Here is a 15,038-nt window from a genome sequence, read left to right as displayed (position 1 = left end):
GGTCTAAATTGTCCCTAGGTGTGAATGAGCGAGCGAATTGTCTGTCTCTGTGTGCCCTGCGACTGGCGGGCAACCAGTTCAGGGTGTCCCCTGCCCACTGCCCGAAGATGGGTAGTAATTTTATTCCTATTTAGTTTCTTTTGTCTTTTATTAGCATATTTGGTATTGGAGTAATCCAAAAGTAATTGAAAGTAATCCAGTTAAAGTAACCCTACCCAACCCTGTATATAAAACGTTTTAATGTCAATGTTGGCATGTGTGATGGATAAAAGTGGAACTCACCAGGCAGGTGGCTATTAAGGCCAGGTGACTTTATTGTGACAGTGACAATACTGTTTCGTGATACTGCTCTTATCATTACATCATGATCTGAAACCACAATGAAACCAGAAAAGTTCGAAGTTGAACCGGTTTTATTTTTCTACTCAGGCTGTTCAGGGGTTTCTGACAGTTGCTGACCATGTCACAGCACCTACCCTTTATGATTGTGCATTGTACATGTTATCTGCAGCCTTCTTTCCCATGATACTCAGGATCAAAATGCTAATTTAATTTGTTCTGAGAGTAGCTTTGTAATCTGAAACATTTGTAAGTAGAGACGCCTTTTGAATGTAAATGCGCTCATCTGTTCCAAGCCCCGCAAAAGTTTTTTTTTCAATACAGTATATCATAAAAGAGCATCGGAATATGTAACAAATATATATAATAAAATTAGCTTACCGCACAATAAACAGAAAATGAGAGGCATATCATGAAAAATAAACAAGGAATAAAGGAAATAATAATTATATTAATTTACCTTTTAACTGGCCTTCTTGTTTACTGGTCCTCAACAGTGTTTTTTGCCTCACATTTCTTGAAAAACTGCTTTCACCGGCTTGACAATCCGTTGGAAATGTGCGAGGCAGACGTCATAATGAGCGATAGCCCAACCTTTCAACAATTTTTCTGGGTGATTCCTTTCCACATGGTTTTCTTTTCTTCATGGAATTTTGCCGAAATGTCTTTAATTTGGGCTGATGGAATGAGAAATGAAATGAAATGATCTGCATTTATATAGCGCTTTTCAAGTCAATGACTTCCCAAAGCGCTTTACAATGTGCTCCACATTTCCCAATAGCGGCCTTGCAGCCATGGAAGGCGCTAACCTGCTTATTGGGGGTATTAGGGTTCAGTGTCTTACCCAAGGACACTTCGACATGTAACACGGATTCGAACGGGATTCGAACTGGGATCCCTTGATCCCAAGACGAACGCTCTACCTCCTGAGCTACTGCCACCCCCAGGGCTGCATCCTCTTCTTTGTTGTCCTTGAACTCCTTCCCCACGGCGGTGTTTGTTTGTATACCTTTCTATTATCTCTTTCTTTGTTTCAATGAACAGAAAAAGTCTCTTCCTCTTCTTTTATCCTTGACGACTTTTCTGCATGTCTTTCGCGGGGTCCATTGGGAATGATAGCTCTTCATAGCTTTACCATACTGTAGACCAAAGGTGTCAAACTCACGGCCCGCGGGCCACATCTGGCCCAGCGTAGAATTATATCCGGCCCGTGAAATCATTTTATATACATCTACTATAATGGCCCGGGTCTATGAAACCCTGATAACTTTAAAGCTATACTCGGATACTAAACACCACAATGGCCGAGAAAATTATGTCAACTGACATTGCCGGTAAACCCGTGTGTCTTTTTTGTGGAACTTTTGTGTCCGTAATTAAGGAATTTAATGTAAAACGGCACTACAAGACAAAGCTCCAGAGTAAGCTGAAAAACTTGAATCCAGAGAAAAGATACAGAAAGTTGAAGAGTTTAAGAAGACTATAAAGATGTTTTTCACCAAAGCAAATGACCAAAGTGAAAAGCACAAATTTTATTTATATTTCCGTTTTTTCATATTTTCAATTTGTATAGTTTTGACAGGAGATATTTTTATGGAGAGCAACGATTAATTCATTTAATGTTTAAGTTTGTTTATTCTGGAATAATATTCCTGACTGTTTTAGATTCATATTTGTTTGTTTGTTTTTTTTTAAAAGGAAAGTTTTAGTGTATTCAATAAATATTTATCCTGTTCGGCCCGCGACCAAACGTTTGGTTTGAGTTCTGGCCCTCTGTATAATGGAGTTTGACACCCCTGTTGTAGACTGTTTGAAGAGTGGGAAGAGGCACAGCATACGCACCGGTTTGCCAGGTAGAACTCTGAGAGCGGCGAATGACAGCGCATACTGTACTGTATTTTTTACTTTGTATCGAGAAATGCCTTTGTAACTTGAGTCGATATTTTCCTGTTCAGGTACTTTGTAACCTGAAACTTTTGTATGTCGAGACATTTGTCAGTAGAGGTGCCACTCTAAAAGTTGACACGGCAGCTGAGTGGCACAGTTCTGATGTCATGGGTTTAAATCCAGCTACCAGGCTTCCTGTGCAGGGTTTGCATGTTCTTCCTGTGCTCGCGTGGGTTTCCTCCCACATTCCAAAAACATGCATGTCAGGTTAATTGGCCGGTCTAAATTGTCCTTAGGTGTGGGTGTGTGATTGACTTGTCTGTCTCTGTGTGCCCTGCAACTGTCTGGCGACCAGTTCAGGGTGTCCCCTGCCCAATGCCCGAAGATAGTTGGGTTGGGCTCCAGCACCCCCGCGACCCAGCTGAGGATAAGCGATGCAGATAATGGAGAGATGGATGGTACTACTCAAATGGAGAACACATATCAAGATCAAAAGCATCAGGCAGACACACACAACCAAACTTCTGAAACACAAATAATCAGGGTTGGGTAGGGTTACTTTAACTTGACTACTTTCAATTACTTTTGGATTACTCCAATACCAAATACGCTAATAAAAGACCAAAGAAACTAAATATGAATAAAATTACTAAATTTTGTGCAGGCTTGGGGAGTAACAGAATATATGGAATGGCAAAAATGATGTTGGCAAGCTGTTTGGATTTATTTTCATCTTGTTTCTGTCTCATTTTATGTTAGTTTTGCCAGAGATCAAAGAGAGAAAACTTACCACGTGTTGTGAGTCATAATTTTATTCATATTTTGTTTCTTTTGTCTTTTATTAGCATATTTGGTATTGGAGTAATCCAAAAGTAATTAAAAGTAATCAAGTTAAGGTAACCCTACCCAACCCTGCAAATAATACGTGCACAAGATATGGCTGAAACAACGCGAGGTTGCAAAATCAACACGCCTCGTTGCTTTTTAGTTTCCACCGCATTTACCTCAGGTTGACTCATGATCATGGGAAGTTCAATGTGGGAACTTTGGGTTAAGAATTGGTCCCACACTTAGTAGCAGCTAAGCACAAGTGGGAAATATTTACCAATGCATTCTTAGCACGTATGTAAAAGTTTTACTCATTTGCGAGAGCCTCAGGCTTTGAAACTTGACATCGGCTAACGCACAGGTGTCTAACAGGCGGCCCGCAGGCCAGATCAGGCCCACTAAGGGATTGAATCCGGCCCGCGAGATAACACTCAGAGAAGCGCAAAACAAAAACAAGCTGCAGGTTGAAATATGTCAACTTATCATCTCATCATTAGCTGCACCGCTTATACTCAGTAGGGTCGCGGGGGTGCTGGAGCCCATCCCAGCAATATCGGGCAGTGGGCAGGGGACACCCTGAACTGGTTGCCAGCCAATCGCAGATATGTCAACTGGATGTTGCCAAAGCCAGGTGCCTCTCACAAAGACACTGTACTTGTATTTATTTCTCCCTTTCTCTCCCTCTCTCTCTTTCTTTCTTTTCCACCCCTTTTCTCCCACTCCTTCTCTGTCTCTTTCACTCTCTGTGTGTCTCTTTTCTTTTGTCGCTCTTTGTGTCTTTCTGTCTGTGTCTTTTAACCTCTTTTGCTCTAACTTCCTTTTCTCTCTTTTCCCTCTTTCCTCCCTTTTCTCTTTCTCCCTTTGCGCTTTCTTTTCTCTTTTCTCTCCTTCTGTCTTTCTATTTATCTTTGGATTTCTTTCTTCTCCTCCCTTTCTTTTCCCCATCTCTCACGACTTATCTTTTGTTTCTCACGCTCTCTCCCTCTCTCTCTCTTTCTTTCTTTGTCCCGCCCTCTCTCCTTTTCCCTCCCTCTTTCTCTTATTTCTTTATCTCTCTTTTCCTCTATCTTTATATACTAATCCGACCCCCGACAGAATGTTTGTTCTATCGTGTGGCCCCCGAGTTCCAATGAGTTTGACACCTAACGTGTGTAGTGGTGACGGCTAGATTTTGTCCACTAGGAGTCGCACTGACTCCACGCTGTGAATGTTACATTGAGCGCTGTTTAGCCGAGGAAGAAGCGGCAACCACAACACCTCCGATAAAGGTAAGAGACGTTCAAAGGACAATCTTTCAACTTTTAATCCCAAAAAACAAATTAGTATTTCTATTTTAATACATCTCCAACTCATGTGAATGTTTTGTATTACATGTCTTCGTAAGACGAACGTCCCTATTTACTTTCACTAATACGCTAGCGAAGGCTAGCCAACTATCTACCATCAAGGTGTTATTTAGTTCTTAGGGAAATGACAAGATTTTGAAAGTTTTCTCAAACAAATGATATTTCGACAAAAAAAAACTGTAAAACGACACGCGACAAAAGCCTGGAATCTAATTTACGGAAGGTTATGTGTTATTTTTCAAAACTTGACACAGTCTTGAACTTTTGGTAGCTAGGCGGCTAACTTTGGCTAACACGTTAACATCTCTAAATCGATTGCTTAAAGATGAATCAATATATCCCTGCTTACAAGTTAAAACTTGTTTTGACAATGGTCGCAAACACTATTTTTCTTCTCCTACAACATCTGAGTCTGTATTTCTGTCTTGTTGCTCAAGTCAAGCGTGACCTCATCCCATTAGAATGTCAAACCACGCTCATCTTCCTCTTACGCTTTAAAGATGGGGTATTTATTCATTCTGACTTGTAAAACACAGCCCACGTTTTCCTTAATTTGCAACGCGAACAAGCAAAAACTCCAAATCCATTTGCCTATTCATGCGCTTAGTTTTGACTTTTAAATCACTCCTGTTTACTGATGAGATGATTTTATTGTGACTAGAAACTGTTTTCCTGTTTCATATTCTAAGCAGATACATACTTGGTTAACAGATAACAGCAGTTTAAATGTACATAGATCAGTATTTACCATACCGTATTATACTTTTTAAAAATACGTTATTGTCTACTACAACTTCACTGAAGTGACGCCGCCCATCTCTTGCACATTTCCCTATTTTTTCTTCATAACTGCTGTCACAACGCCACTCGTTTTCCTTCCTCTTTTTATGTCTCGGTCCGTGTATGAAATCATATTAAGTTTTCTCAGATGCGAAGCTCAATAACAACTCAACAAGTCCCTGGGATTTTCTATCACCACTCTATGGCGCTTACTTAATTTGTTTTTGGCATTTTTTTCCTCTTCTTTTTAGGCAAAGCATGGCAATGACGGGCCAAAGCTCATGTTCCTCCATGAGTAACCACACCAAGGAACGGGTCACCATGGCCAAGGTGACCCTTGAAAATTTCTACAGCAACCTAATTGCCCAGCACGAGGAGCGAGAGATGAGGTAACAGCAGGCAGACAGTTTAAACTGGCTGCTTTGGAAAACATTGGATTAAGTGTAATCATGTGAAATTGATTAATGTGTAAAAATAAACTGTAAACTGCTAAATGGTTCCTCAGGCAAAAGAAACTAGAGAAGGTTATGGACCAAGAAGGCTTGGCTGATGATGAAGTGAGAGATTTTCAGATTGAAATGGTTTTACTCCAACAGAATCATTGAAACCATGTTACTAATCATGACGTTGCTGTCCATCAGAAAAGCCGTCGGCGCACAGAGCATGCAAGGAAAGAGACTGACTTTCTTCGTCTGAAGCGCACTCGGCTCGGTTTGGAAGACTTTGAGTCTCTTAAGGTGATCGGACGTGGAGCATTTGGCGAGGTACAACCATCATTCAATAGTACAGAATGTCAGGTGTCATTGTAGAACAAATAATAATGGAGTCTGTCATCAGCATTTGGTTTGGCTGAACATTGACTCATAGTTTCTCACCCAATACTTCTCTGTCAAAATTACTGAGCTCATCTAAAATCAGCTAGAATATCGGTTTTGTTATGATTTTCTTCCAGGTGCGTCTGGTGCAGAAAAAGGACACTGGCCATGTTTATGCCATGAAGATTCTTCGCAAAGCTGACATGCTCGAGAAGGAGCAGGTGGGGTCACGATGCCAGCATATACACAATGCTTTTCTCCATCTGTTGTGACTTACTGAAACGGAGGCTCCAATCTCATCAGGTGGGTCACATACGTGCCGAGAGGGACATCTTGGTGGAGGCAGACAGCCTGTGGGTGGTGAAGATGTTCTACAGCTTCCAGGATAAGATGAACCTCTATCTCATCATGGAGTTCCTGCCTGGAGGTATGAATGCTGCTTCTAAGGCTACTAACGAAAAATAAAGGAAGGAAAATAAGTATGTGGTTTGGCTTGTTTCTTCTCAGGAGACATGATGACCCTCTTGATGAAGAAGGACACACTTACGGAGGAGGCCACTCAGTTCTACATTGCCGAAACGGTACTGGCCATCGATTCCATCCATCAGCTGGGATTCATCCACAGAGATATCAAGCCAGACAACCTCCTGCTGGATTCCAAAGTAAGATACCAAGCAGATCTGCTACATTTGTTTGTTTGTTTTTTCCCTACATCATTCGATCTGAGTTTGGCTGACCCCCAACCATTTTTTTTTGTAGACCCTAGTGTTTTTTTCTTTATGCTTTGCAGAAATAACCTGCTCCTAAGTAGTCATTTTAAAACAAACAAAAATGATCCTAACAATAAACTTAAACGAATAGATTCATCGTCCATACCTAACTTGATAACGTGTTGTAAACATTTCAGGGTCATGTAAAGCTGTCTGACTTTGGACTATGCACAGGCTTGAAGAGGGCACATCGGACCGATTTTTACAAGAACCTCAACCATAACTTGCCCAGCGACCTCTGTAAGCAAAGTCAGGAAACCTCTTCCTTTTACACAGTCATGGTCAAAATACCTTTTTATTAGAATCAGATTCAATATTGAAAAATAATCTAAAATCCAATACACTCCTGATTTTGTTTCCTTTTTTTTTTTTTTTCTGGTCACACTCCTTCAAAAAGTCATCCGAATACATTTTAATTAACATGCCAGCATTCAGAGCTTGAATTGTCCATTTAAAATAATTTCTAACCTTCCATTGCATTGTCCTTCCCCAGCCTTTCAGAATATGAACTCCAAGAGAAAAGCAGAGACGTGGAAGAGAAATAGGAGACAGTTGGTAAGGACAAGAAGCACAGTTGCGTTGTTCATGTACTTTGGATAGTTCAAGTTATGTATAGAAACAGACCTGTAATCTTACCAACAGTTCTATAATGTGCTTTTAATCAGAGGACCCTTCTACTTTTTTTTTTTTTTTTTTTGCATCAAACAGTTTACGTCCAAAAAAGACCCAAAAGCACATTTTGGACTTATAGTGACGTTGTGTGTTTGTTTGCTTTCTAGCTCCTACTCATGGAATCACAGATCACAGTTTAAAATTGCGAATTTAAGCACCACTGAATGAACTTGATTAAGACTCTGTCTAACTTTGCTACTTTAAATAAACTAAGTACTGGCCATCTTGAATGATAAGAATCATTCAAGTATTTTATTATTTTGGGGCATAAAAATAGTAGTCACTCTGAGTTCTTTTCATTCAGGCTTTTTCTACTGTGGGAACACCAGATTACATCGCACCAGAGGTTTTTATGCAAAATGGATACAATAAGCTCTGTGACTGGTGGAGCCTTGGTGTCATCATGTATGAGATGCTTATAGGTAAGATATTGTCATTTGATATTGTAAGATATTGGAGTGTAAGATTCAGGTGTCCAAATTGGACATTGGGTCTAATAAGATATCAATTACGTGTGTGTGTGTGTTTTATACTGTACTAGGTTACCCGCCATTCTGCTCTGAGACGCCTCAAGAGACGTACAGAAAGGTGATGAACTGGCGGGAGACGCTCACTTTCCCTCCAGAAGTGCCTATTTCCGAAAAGGCCAAAGATCTCATCCTCAGGTTGCACCTTGTTTTCTGCCCTGACATTTAATCTCGGCGAATCTCACAATGTGTTTTCAATTCTGACTGATGAATTTAAGAGAGCAAGGAAACATCTAAAATATGTTGATTAATAGGGGTGGGACAAACTTATCAATTCATGTATATACAGACGCTCCCCTACTTACGACCATTCGACTTACAAAAAAACGGTAGATACATTTTTTTTCAGGATGTCGAAAAATATCCGGACATTGCTGTAAGTAAGATTTTGTATTTTTGTGCACCTTTTTTTTCGAGTACAGGACATTACTCTAGTCTTTCTTTCTGCCTTGTGGTGCTGTGAGAGGTCACCCAGTATCCACCCCAAAGAAGAAATCCACTTCCTCTTCCTAGTTTTTGTGTGAACATTCAATACTGTATCTCCAGCGCGCTAAGAACTGTGGCCGTTTATTGTCCCAGAAGTGTATAAATGAAGTTGCTTGTTTTATTTTGGAAAAGAAAATTAAATAGCAATCATCACTCGTATCGTATTTCAATTCTTGTAGAATTGCAATTATCGAGAATCGTGCTTCAAATCAAATCAAAGAATGTCTTCTTACCCCTATTGATTAATATTGAAATCATAATTTGCATATTAAGCCTCACGCACATCTGCCACCGCCTGCGAGCTTTGCAACTGATGTTTGGTATTTTGCTCTTGGCGGCTTGTGTGCGGCATTCCGGAGAAAAATAAAAACCTACGGTGATGAATATCAAACATGTTTGATAATTGTTTCGGTTACGAATTTCTGCTTTTATACAAGCAGAGTGGAAAACGGCAAGCTGTTCTTTTCCACAACACATGCACTCTGAGTAGAAAAGGCTCTGGTGACAGCTGAAAACATTTGATACTCTCTTTTGGAGAATGAATTGGTTGATATTTGCCAAAATGATGTTTTCCTTTAGATGTCAGCTGGTCTTCAAAATATAAGGACAAGAAGACTGAAGAGATATCCAACAAGCAGCTTTGGTTACGCAATTACAAATCAAAAGTTCTGGCTCACTCTGGTGCTGTTTTTGTGCTTTAAGTGTTTGATATTAGATAGCGTAGGCTTGCATCATATTATACATTAGCAGTGGCGTTCATAATATTGCTATGCACTCCGGTTCTTTTCACTATTAGAACAGTTCTCCAGCAAACATGCGACACTTTTGTCTGTATTATCGGAGCCTTCATCTTGCCGGCTTTTGCAAGAGCTCTCGTAATAAGACACACAGTCACGTTTTGAGAGTCTTGTTTACGCCAACGTCCGACGGCTAAAGTTGCTTAATTGATCCTGCCGGAGTGATGAAAAATGTCTCTCACAAGCGCATGCTCTGCCGGTTACCGTGGCAAACATCAGCAAGAGTTAAGGCGTTAGTGTTGCAATTGCGTCAGGACTATTCTGCAGTATCTTCCCCTTCGGCATGCTGTCTTTTAATTTGCATTACTTCTCAGGTAACTTTGACTTTCCTTTATTTAAGTAATGTGTCTGCAGAAATTGAAACCGCGCTGTAATGTCACAAAAATGTGGTATGTACCCAATATCGCCATCTTGAATGGTCACGTGATAAACACACCTTGAAGCATCTCTGAAAATGGCGCGTGGCAGCTGCGTCTCACCTTTCACGCCTCGTCTGCGTCGTACTAATACTTGAACTACGCATTCCTGACAAGTATTGTTGTGATCTTAAATAGAGATGTTTTTTTTTCCCCCTTTAGGTTTTGCTCTGAAGAGGAGCACAGGATCGGTGCCACTGGTGTGGAGGAAATCAAGTCCAATCTGTTCTTTGAGGGCGTGGACTACGACCATATTAGGTGCCATATAGCTCGTATACATTTTAAGCTTCAAATGTCACTGGTTCAATAAGAGTTGAATGACAATTGTGCACCAAACATGTGATTTTGTAGGTATATATGATCATGTACTTTTTTGACATTACTCGCTTTCTTTGTAAGGCAGAAGAGCAATAATTAGGAGTGTAATTACCGTATTTTCTGCACTATAAGAGTTATAAGCCCCCCCCCCCAAATTGTTTTTTTGTTCTATATTTTCCATACATAAGGCGCACCAGACTATAAGGCGCTACAGTGGGAACGTCAACAAAACAGCCAGATAGTTCAGTCAAACTTTTTAACCCCTAAACATTCCGACGGCTCGCAAAGAAGCAAATACGTGTACCATACGTGTACCAGACATGTACGGACACGCTGTCTGTACGATGTCACAAATCACTCAAATGCGTCATTCCACATATCATTAGGAAGGTTAAACTCTTGGGATTCAAGAAATGCCAACCATTTCTTAGTTTATATTTTCTTTTTCGCTGGCAACTGTGAGTACAGCAAAGTAAGAATTTCATTGTGCAGGAAAACTTGGTTCTTTACTGTGGATATGACAATAAACACTTTGAATTGAAATAAATTAAAAATAGACTCATCACAGAAACATCAAGATCAGTCTGAAACAAGATACTGGAAAACTATAAAGCTGGGGTAGCTCACTAAAGTCGTCTTGCAGGCATCACGTTCAATAATAATACGCAACCATGGTCCTCTTACATCCGTGAGTGCAGTAAATCCAACCGTGTAAAACATTAACACAGTCCAAAACACGCAATAATGCCGACAAATAAAAGGAAAAATCAGCCGAGAAGTATCTGCATCGATAGACGTTGCTTGTTGCTAGCTGTCTGTTTAGCCCCGTAATTCCTGTTTACGAATACAGACTAGGAAAAAAGGTTTTCTCCAGGCCGTAGAGCAGCCAAACGTGTGATTCACATCTTTTTCGGCCAATTGCAGGCTTTGTTTTGCCCCGCTTTAGCCTATGTGAGTCTGTAAATTCTAAAAAGACCCGATTCAAATAATGATTGACACATTGGTTAGGAAATGAAACGCTGTTATATATATATATATTAGGGTGGTCCTTATTTTTCGACTTTTAAAATTTCATGCTCTGACCCCTTGAATATGTTCCAATATATACAAAACGTAATTAGGCAAAGTTTCATCAAAATCAAAGGATATTTAGAGGTCGCTCAAGGCCTCTGAAATTTTGGTATGAAAAATAAGGATTTTTCGCACATTATATCAGACCTAGTGTACAAAGTTACTTGTAACTTTTCTTGTGTTACAATTATAAGCAATGGACTGAAATTGGATGTTCTAAAACGCCGTACACATAGGGTTAAGATTTCCGTTTTTTCTCGAAAATTGCCAAAATTTTACCATTTTGGGAAATTTCAAAGTCGTTGAGCTACCTCTAAATATTATCCAAATTGTTCAAAATTGCACACAGTGTGTTTTTATCGATATAAGAACATATGCGGGGGGTCAGAGCCCAATATTTCAAAAAAAAAATTTTCGACCCCCATTAAGGACCACCCTAATATATATATCCCAGCATACACTGCGGACCACTTCGCCTACGGAGGAAAATCTAGTCTGCGGCTGCTTGCCTTTGTTGCGAGACCTTGCAACTCAATATTGAGCCATATATAAGGTGCACTGTATTATAAGGCGCACGGTCAGCTTTTGAAAAAAGGCTTTTAGGTGCGCCTTATAGTGCAGAGAATACGGCAATTAAAGTCCCAATTTGGATTCTTAGTGCCTTGTTTTCAAAAATATACTCATTTCATTAAAAGAGAAACGTCTTTACTCTCGCATAAACATGATTTAAAATCGACAGGTGCGGGGATGACAGTTATGCAAAGTTAGCTTGTCTGTGTTGGTGCTTTTACCACCGGTTTAATAACCACTCACCTTCTATAGTTGGGCTTCGCATTTAATCTTTACTGAATCTAGTGATTCAGACATCCGTCCCTTGTCATTTTGCTCTTGCAAATATTAACTAGCCGTTTTGTTTTCACTTGTTTCTCTCGCTAGCCACTCACTTTAAGGATTTAATCGTAGCCTATGGCTCGCCACGAGCTGCTGTTATTTTGAATTGATCTGGGTTAAAAAATCTTGCTTCTTCCTTCCGCGTCACTGGCCTTCAAGGCAATTGGCTTGCGAATTTGTATCGTTTGGTCTTTGAGGCATTCTGTATTGCATTCAGTCTCATCCCGTTATACAATCACCTGTAATGGTATACTATTACACACAGTCACCCTAATGATTGTTTCTCTTGCATACTACATGTGTTGCTCAAAACATGAGAGTCGTTTTCTTGGTTTGGATCAGAACAGGTAGACAATCACGCCACCTTTCATTGACTTAACAGTCAACCTTGTTTGTTTTTCTCACTTTTTTGGGTCAAGGAAATCACACAGGAACAAGAAAAGCTGTTGTGATGTATTATAGTACTAATCATGGCATGCAGTTGTTTATCCTCCCAAATCTGCAAAATAAGTGACTATGACAACCTGCTTGCATCTGCAGAGAAAGGCCTGCTGCCATCCCCATCGAGATCAAAAGCATCGACGATACCTCCAACTTCGACGAATTCCCCGATTCTGATATCCTCACACCAACAGGTAGGACTGCTACACATTTTAAATAAAAGTGTCCTAGGAGTTAGGTCTTTAGGTAGTATTTAGGCAGGGGCCGATAAAGTATTTTACGTAGCGGTGTGTCATTCATCACTGATGCATCAACATTAAAGTGCCAAACTGTGTTTATAATGAATTCCATCTGTCATTGGGACAGAATTACCGAAAATGTATTTTGCAGATTATTAAGCAGCTCCCGGCCAAGTGCTAGTTGTCTGCCATTTAGTATGATTTGAAGAAGGATATTTAATTCAGTTTTCTTGTTTCGCCGGTTTGTTCTAAATCAGAAGGCTCCAATTCTAAACTTTTCTTTTCAGGGATATGACCAGGGTAGATAGGTAGATAGATTGTAAATGTCACAGCAATATATCTATTTTGCCTGATTGTATTTGGGTGTTTTTTGTGGGGAGGGAGGGAGGGTAACTTAAGCGTGACAGCAAATGCAGTGATGGTAACCCCTTAGTGTGTGTGGTTTTTTTTTCAGCCACTCAGGTGTCCAACCACTCGGACGCCGGCCTGAAGAATAAAGACTGGGTGTTCATCAACTACACCTACAAGCGCTTCGAAGGCCTGACCGCCCGAGGGGCCATCCCGTCCTACATGAAGTCCACCAAGAGATGAAGCGGCCCCTTGACAAGTCCTCGTCTTCTAATGGATTTTTGCGGGAAGGGCTCCCGCCGACCGCTTCGCACCGTAGAAACCGCTGCCTTCGTTTCTCTTCACCTCGATTTTGGCGCTTCCAGAGCCGCTTTCCTGCTTTTTCGCTCTTCTCGGCGACAGGACGGTCTGCTTCGAACTCCCATACCGTCACGGTCCCTCTTCGAAAGCCAGCAGCATGCTTCCTCCGTTCCCTCACCTCTTTGTCCACGTTTCGACACTCGACCAGTGCCGAATTCAGGGATTTTGTCCAAATAGCGCTGAAGGCTGTCCGACCAAAGACCGCATCGAGAACTTCTCCGTGACCACGTGGAACAACTGCAAAGGGTTGTTTATTTTTTAATAGAATATATTTTCATCATTTGCTTGATGTCAAGAGGGAATTTAACTTGTATTTAGTCCACCATAACTGCACCTTATGTGATTTTTAGATTGGGAACCGTTTTCTTTCTGGAGGGTGCTACGTACAAAAGTGGTGGGATGAAAATGGTTCCCCATGCCATAATGCTTGTTGCGCAAACTCGACAATTGTAAGTCCTCTCTGGGCTCTCCACAGACGAGGCTTTTTTTTTGTATGTTTAGTTAAAATTAGAGCTGCACCGCAGGCTTTATTTTAAACCCGCTTTGGGCACGTACATAATATTCTGTAATTATACGGGCTTAACCACTCTTTTTCGCAACATCCAAAATGCTGTCCTTGCAGATGAATGTAGGTCTTAAGGTGCAACACTTGACTATCTTTGCTACCATGGTTCCAAATGCTGAGTTTGAATGTACAATATAAATGGAAGGAAATGTAGTTAAGGCCGACGTCATGATTTTAACATTGTTTTCAAAAGAAATAGAATTTGTCGTCATCGGGTTTGGTGAAAAGTATGCAAAAACAATGTCCAAAATAGTCACCGATTCCCCTGACGAACTCACAGCTTGTTCATTTGACTTTATAGCATTGCAGACCATTTTTTAATCCGTGCAAGTGTATTTTCATGGGAACTAAAACATTGCTTCCATCTGAGTTTTGTGAAGAATTGTTTGATATGACATTCATGAGCATATATATTTTAGGATCTTTTTCTTTTGGCTGGGTACATTTTGGGGTGAAGTGATCTGTTACTGGAGTCATCGTGTCAAGTCGCTCACCTTCAAAGCAATCGAGTCCGCGTTGGAGCGATAAGATCTGTGCGAAAGGATGCGTTTGTGTAAATGTTTGCTTCGGAATCATCTTGAAGTGTGAGGACGTTTGGGAAGGTGGATGTATATTGTAATTATTATTTAAACCACTCGATGCTGATTTGTGGAATTTTCTATTTTGCAATGAATTCATGTGCAATTAAAAAGATCTAGATTCACTCAGATGTTGAGTATGTTGATAAAATATGACGAACGATCTTCCTAAAAATATTCAACGAGACGTTTTTGAGTGTTCACCAGTCCCATAACCAGTGCACTTTGTAGTGACTGCCGCTTGGTGTCAGTAGTGCGCCGCAAAAAGCACACCTTTGGATTAACGTTTAAAAATGAAAAGCCACATTGCATTGTTCAGTTTGTAGTTTGCAGAGATGCGTTGAGTTCAATGAACGGGCCCTAGTTTGTGGATGTGATGCAAAACTTGTGTTATAGAGTTCACAATCTAGGAAACTTATCAATCGAAATCTGCAGGCAACAAATTTTTTTGCACAATTATGTCTCTAACACTAAAATGATTCAAACCTTCACCAGTGCTCGTATTTTTTTTTATGAACCTTACAGTCACTTGAAAAATACTGATGTGGGCAGTGTAAGCACAAA

General features: G+C 40.4%; 1 protein-coding gene across 1 annotated transcript; it reads left to right on the top strand.

The window, feature by feature from the left end:
* Positions 1 to 4,159: 4,159 nt before the first annotated feature.
* LOC148369064 (serine/threonine-protein kinase 38) lies at positions 4,160 to 14,599 on the top strand. The gene is made up of 14 exons (XM_088330989.1): positions 4,160 to 4,322; positions 5,432 to 5,569; positions 5,686 to 5,737; positions 5,822 to 5,944; positions 6,133 to 6,216; positions 6,299 to 6,422; positions 6,503 to 6,657; positions 6,903 to 7,005; positions 7,259 to 7,320; positions 7,742 to 7,859; positions 7,979 to 8,102; positions 9,826 to 9,921; positions 12,484 to 12,578; positions 13,078 to 14,599. Exons 2-14 carry the CDS (start codon positions 5,439 to 5,441, stop codon positions 13,212 to 13,214), a joined length of 1,404 nt encoding a protein of 467 aa, XP_088187115.1. The 5' UTR covers positions 4,160 to 4,322; positions 5,432 to 5,438; the 3' UTR covers positions 13,215 to 14,599.
* Positions 14,600 to 15,038: the final 439 nt, after the last annotated feature.

This window comes from Urocampus carinirostris, chromosome 3 (assembly GCF_059441175.1).
Source record: "Urocampus carinirostris isolate Australia breed hairy pipefish chromosome 3, RoL_Ucar_1.0, whole genome shotgun sequence".
Lineage (NCBI taxonomy): Eukaryota > Metazoa > Chordata > Actinopteri > Syngnathiformes > Syngnathidae > Urocampus > Urocampus carinirostris.
The sequence above is the reverse complement of the archived record's forward strand: the minus strand, read 5'-3'. Positions and strand labels throughout refer to the sequence as shown.

Excerpts from the sequence above, each read along its gene's own strand:
- LOC148369064 (XM_088330989.1), top strand. The coding sequence starts at position 5,439 with ATGGCAATGACGGGCCAAAGCTCATGTTCCTCCATGAGTAACCACACC. Across the intron at positions 5,945-6,132 it reads GACGTGGAGCATTTGGCGAG|GTGCGTCTGGTGCAGAAAAA; the intron begins GTACAACCATCA and ends ATTTTCTTCCAG. Across the intron at positions 9,922-12,483 it reads GTGGACTACGACCATATTAG|AGAAAGGCCTGCTGCCATCC; the intron begins GTGCCATATAGC and ends TTGCATCTGCAG.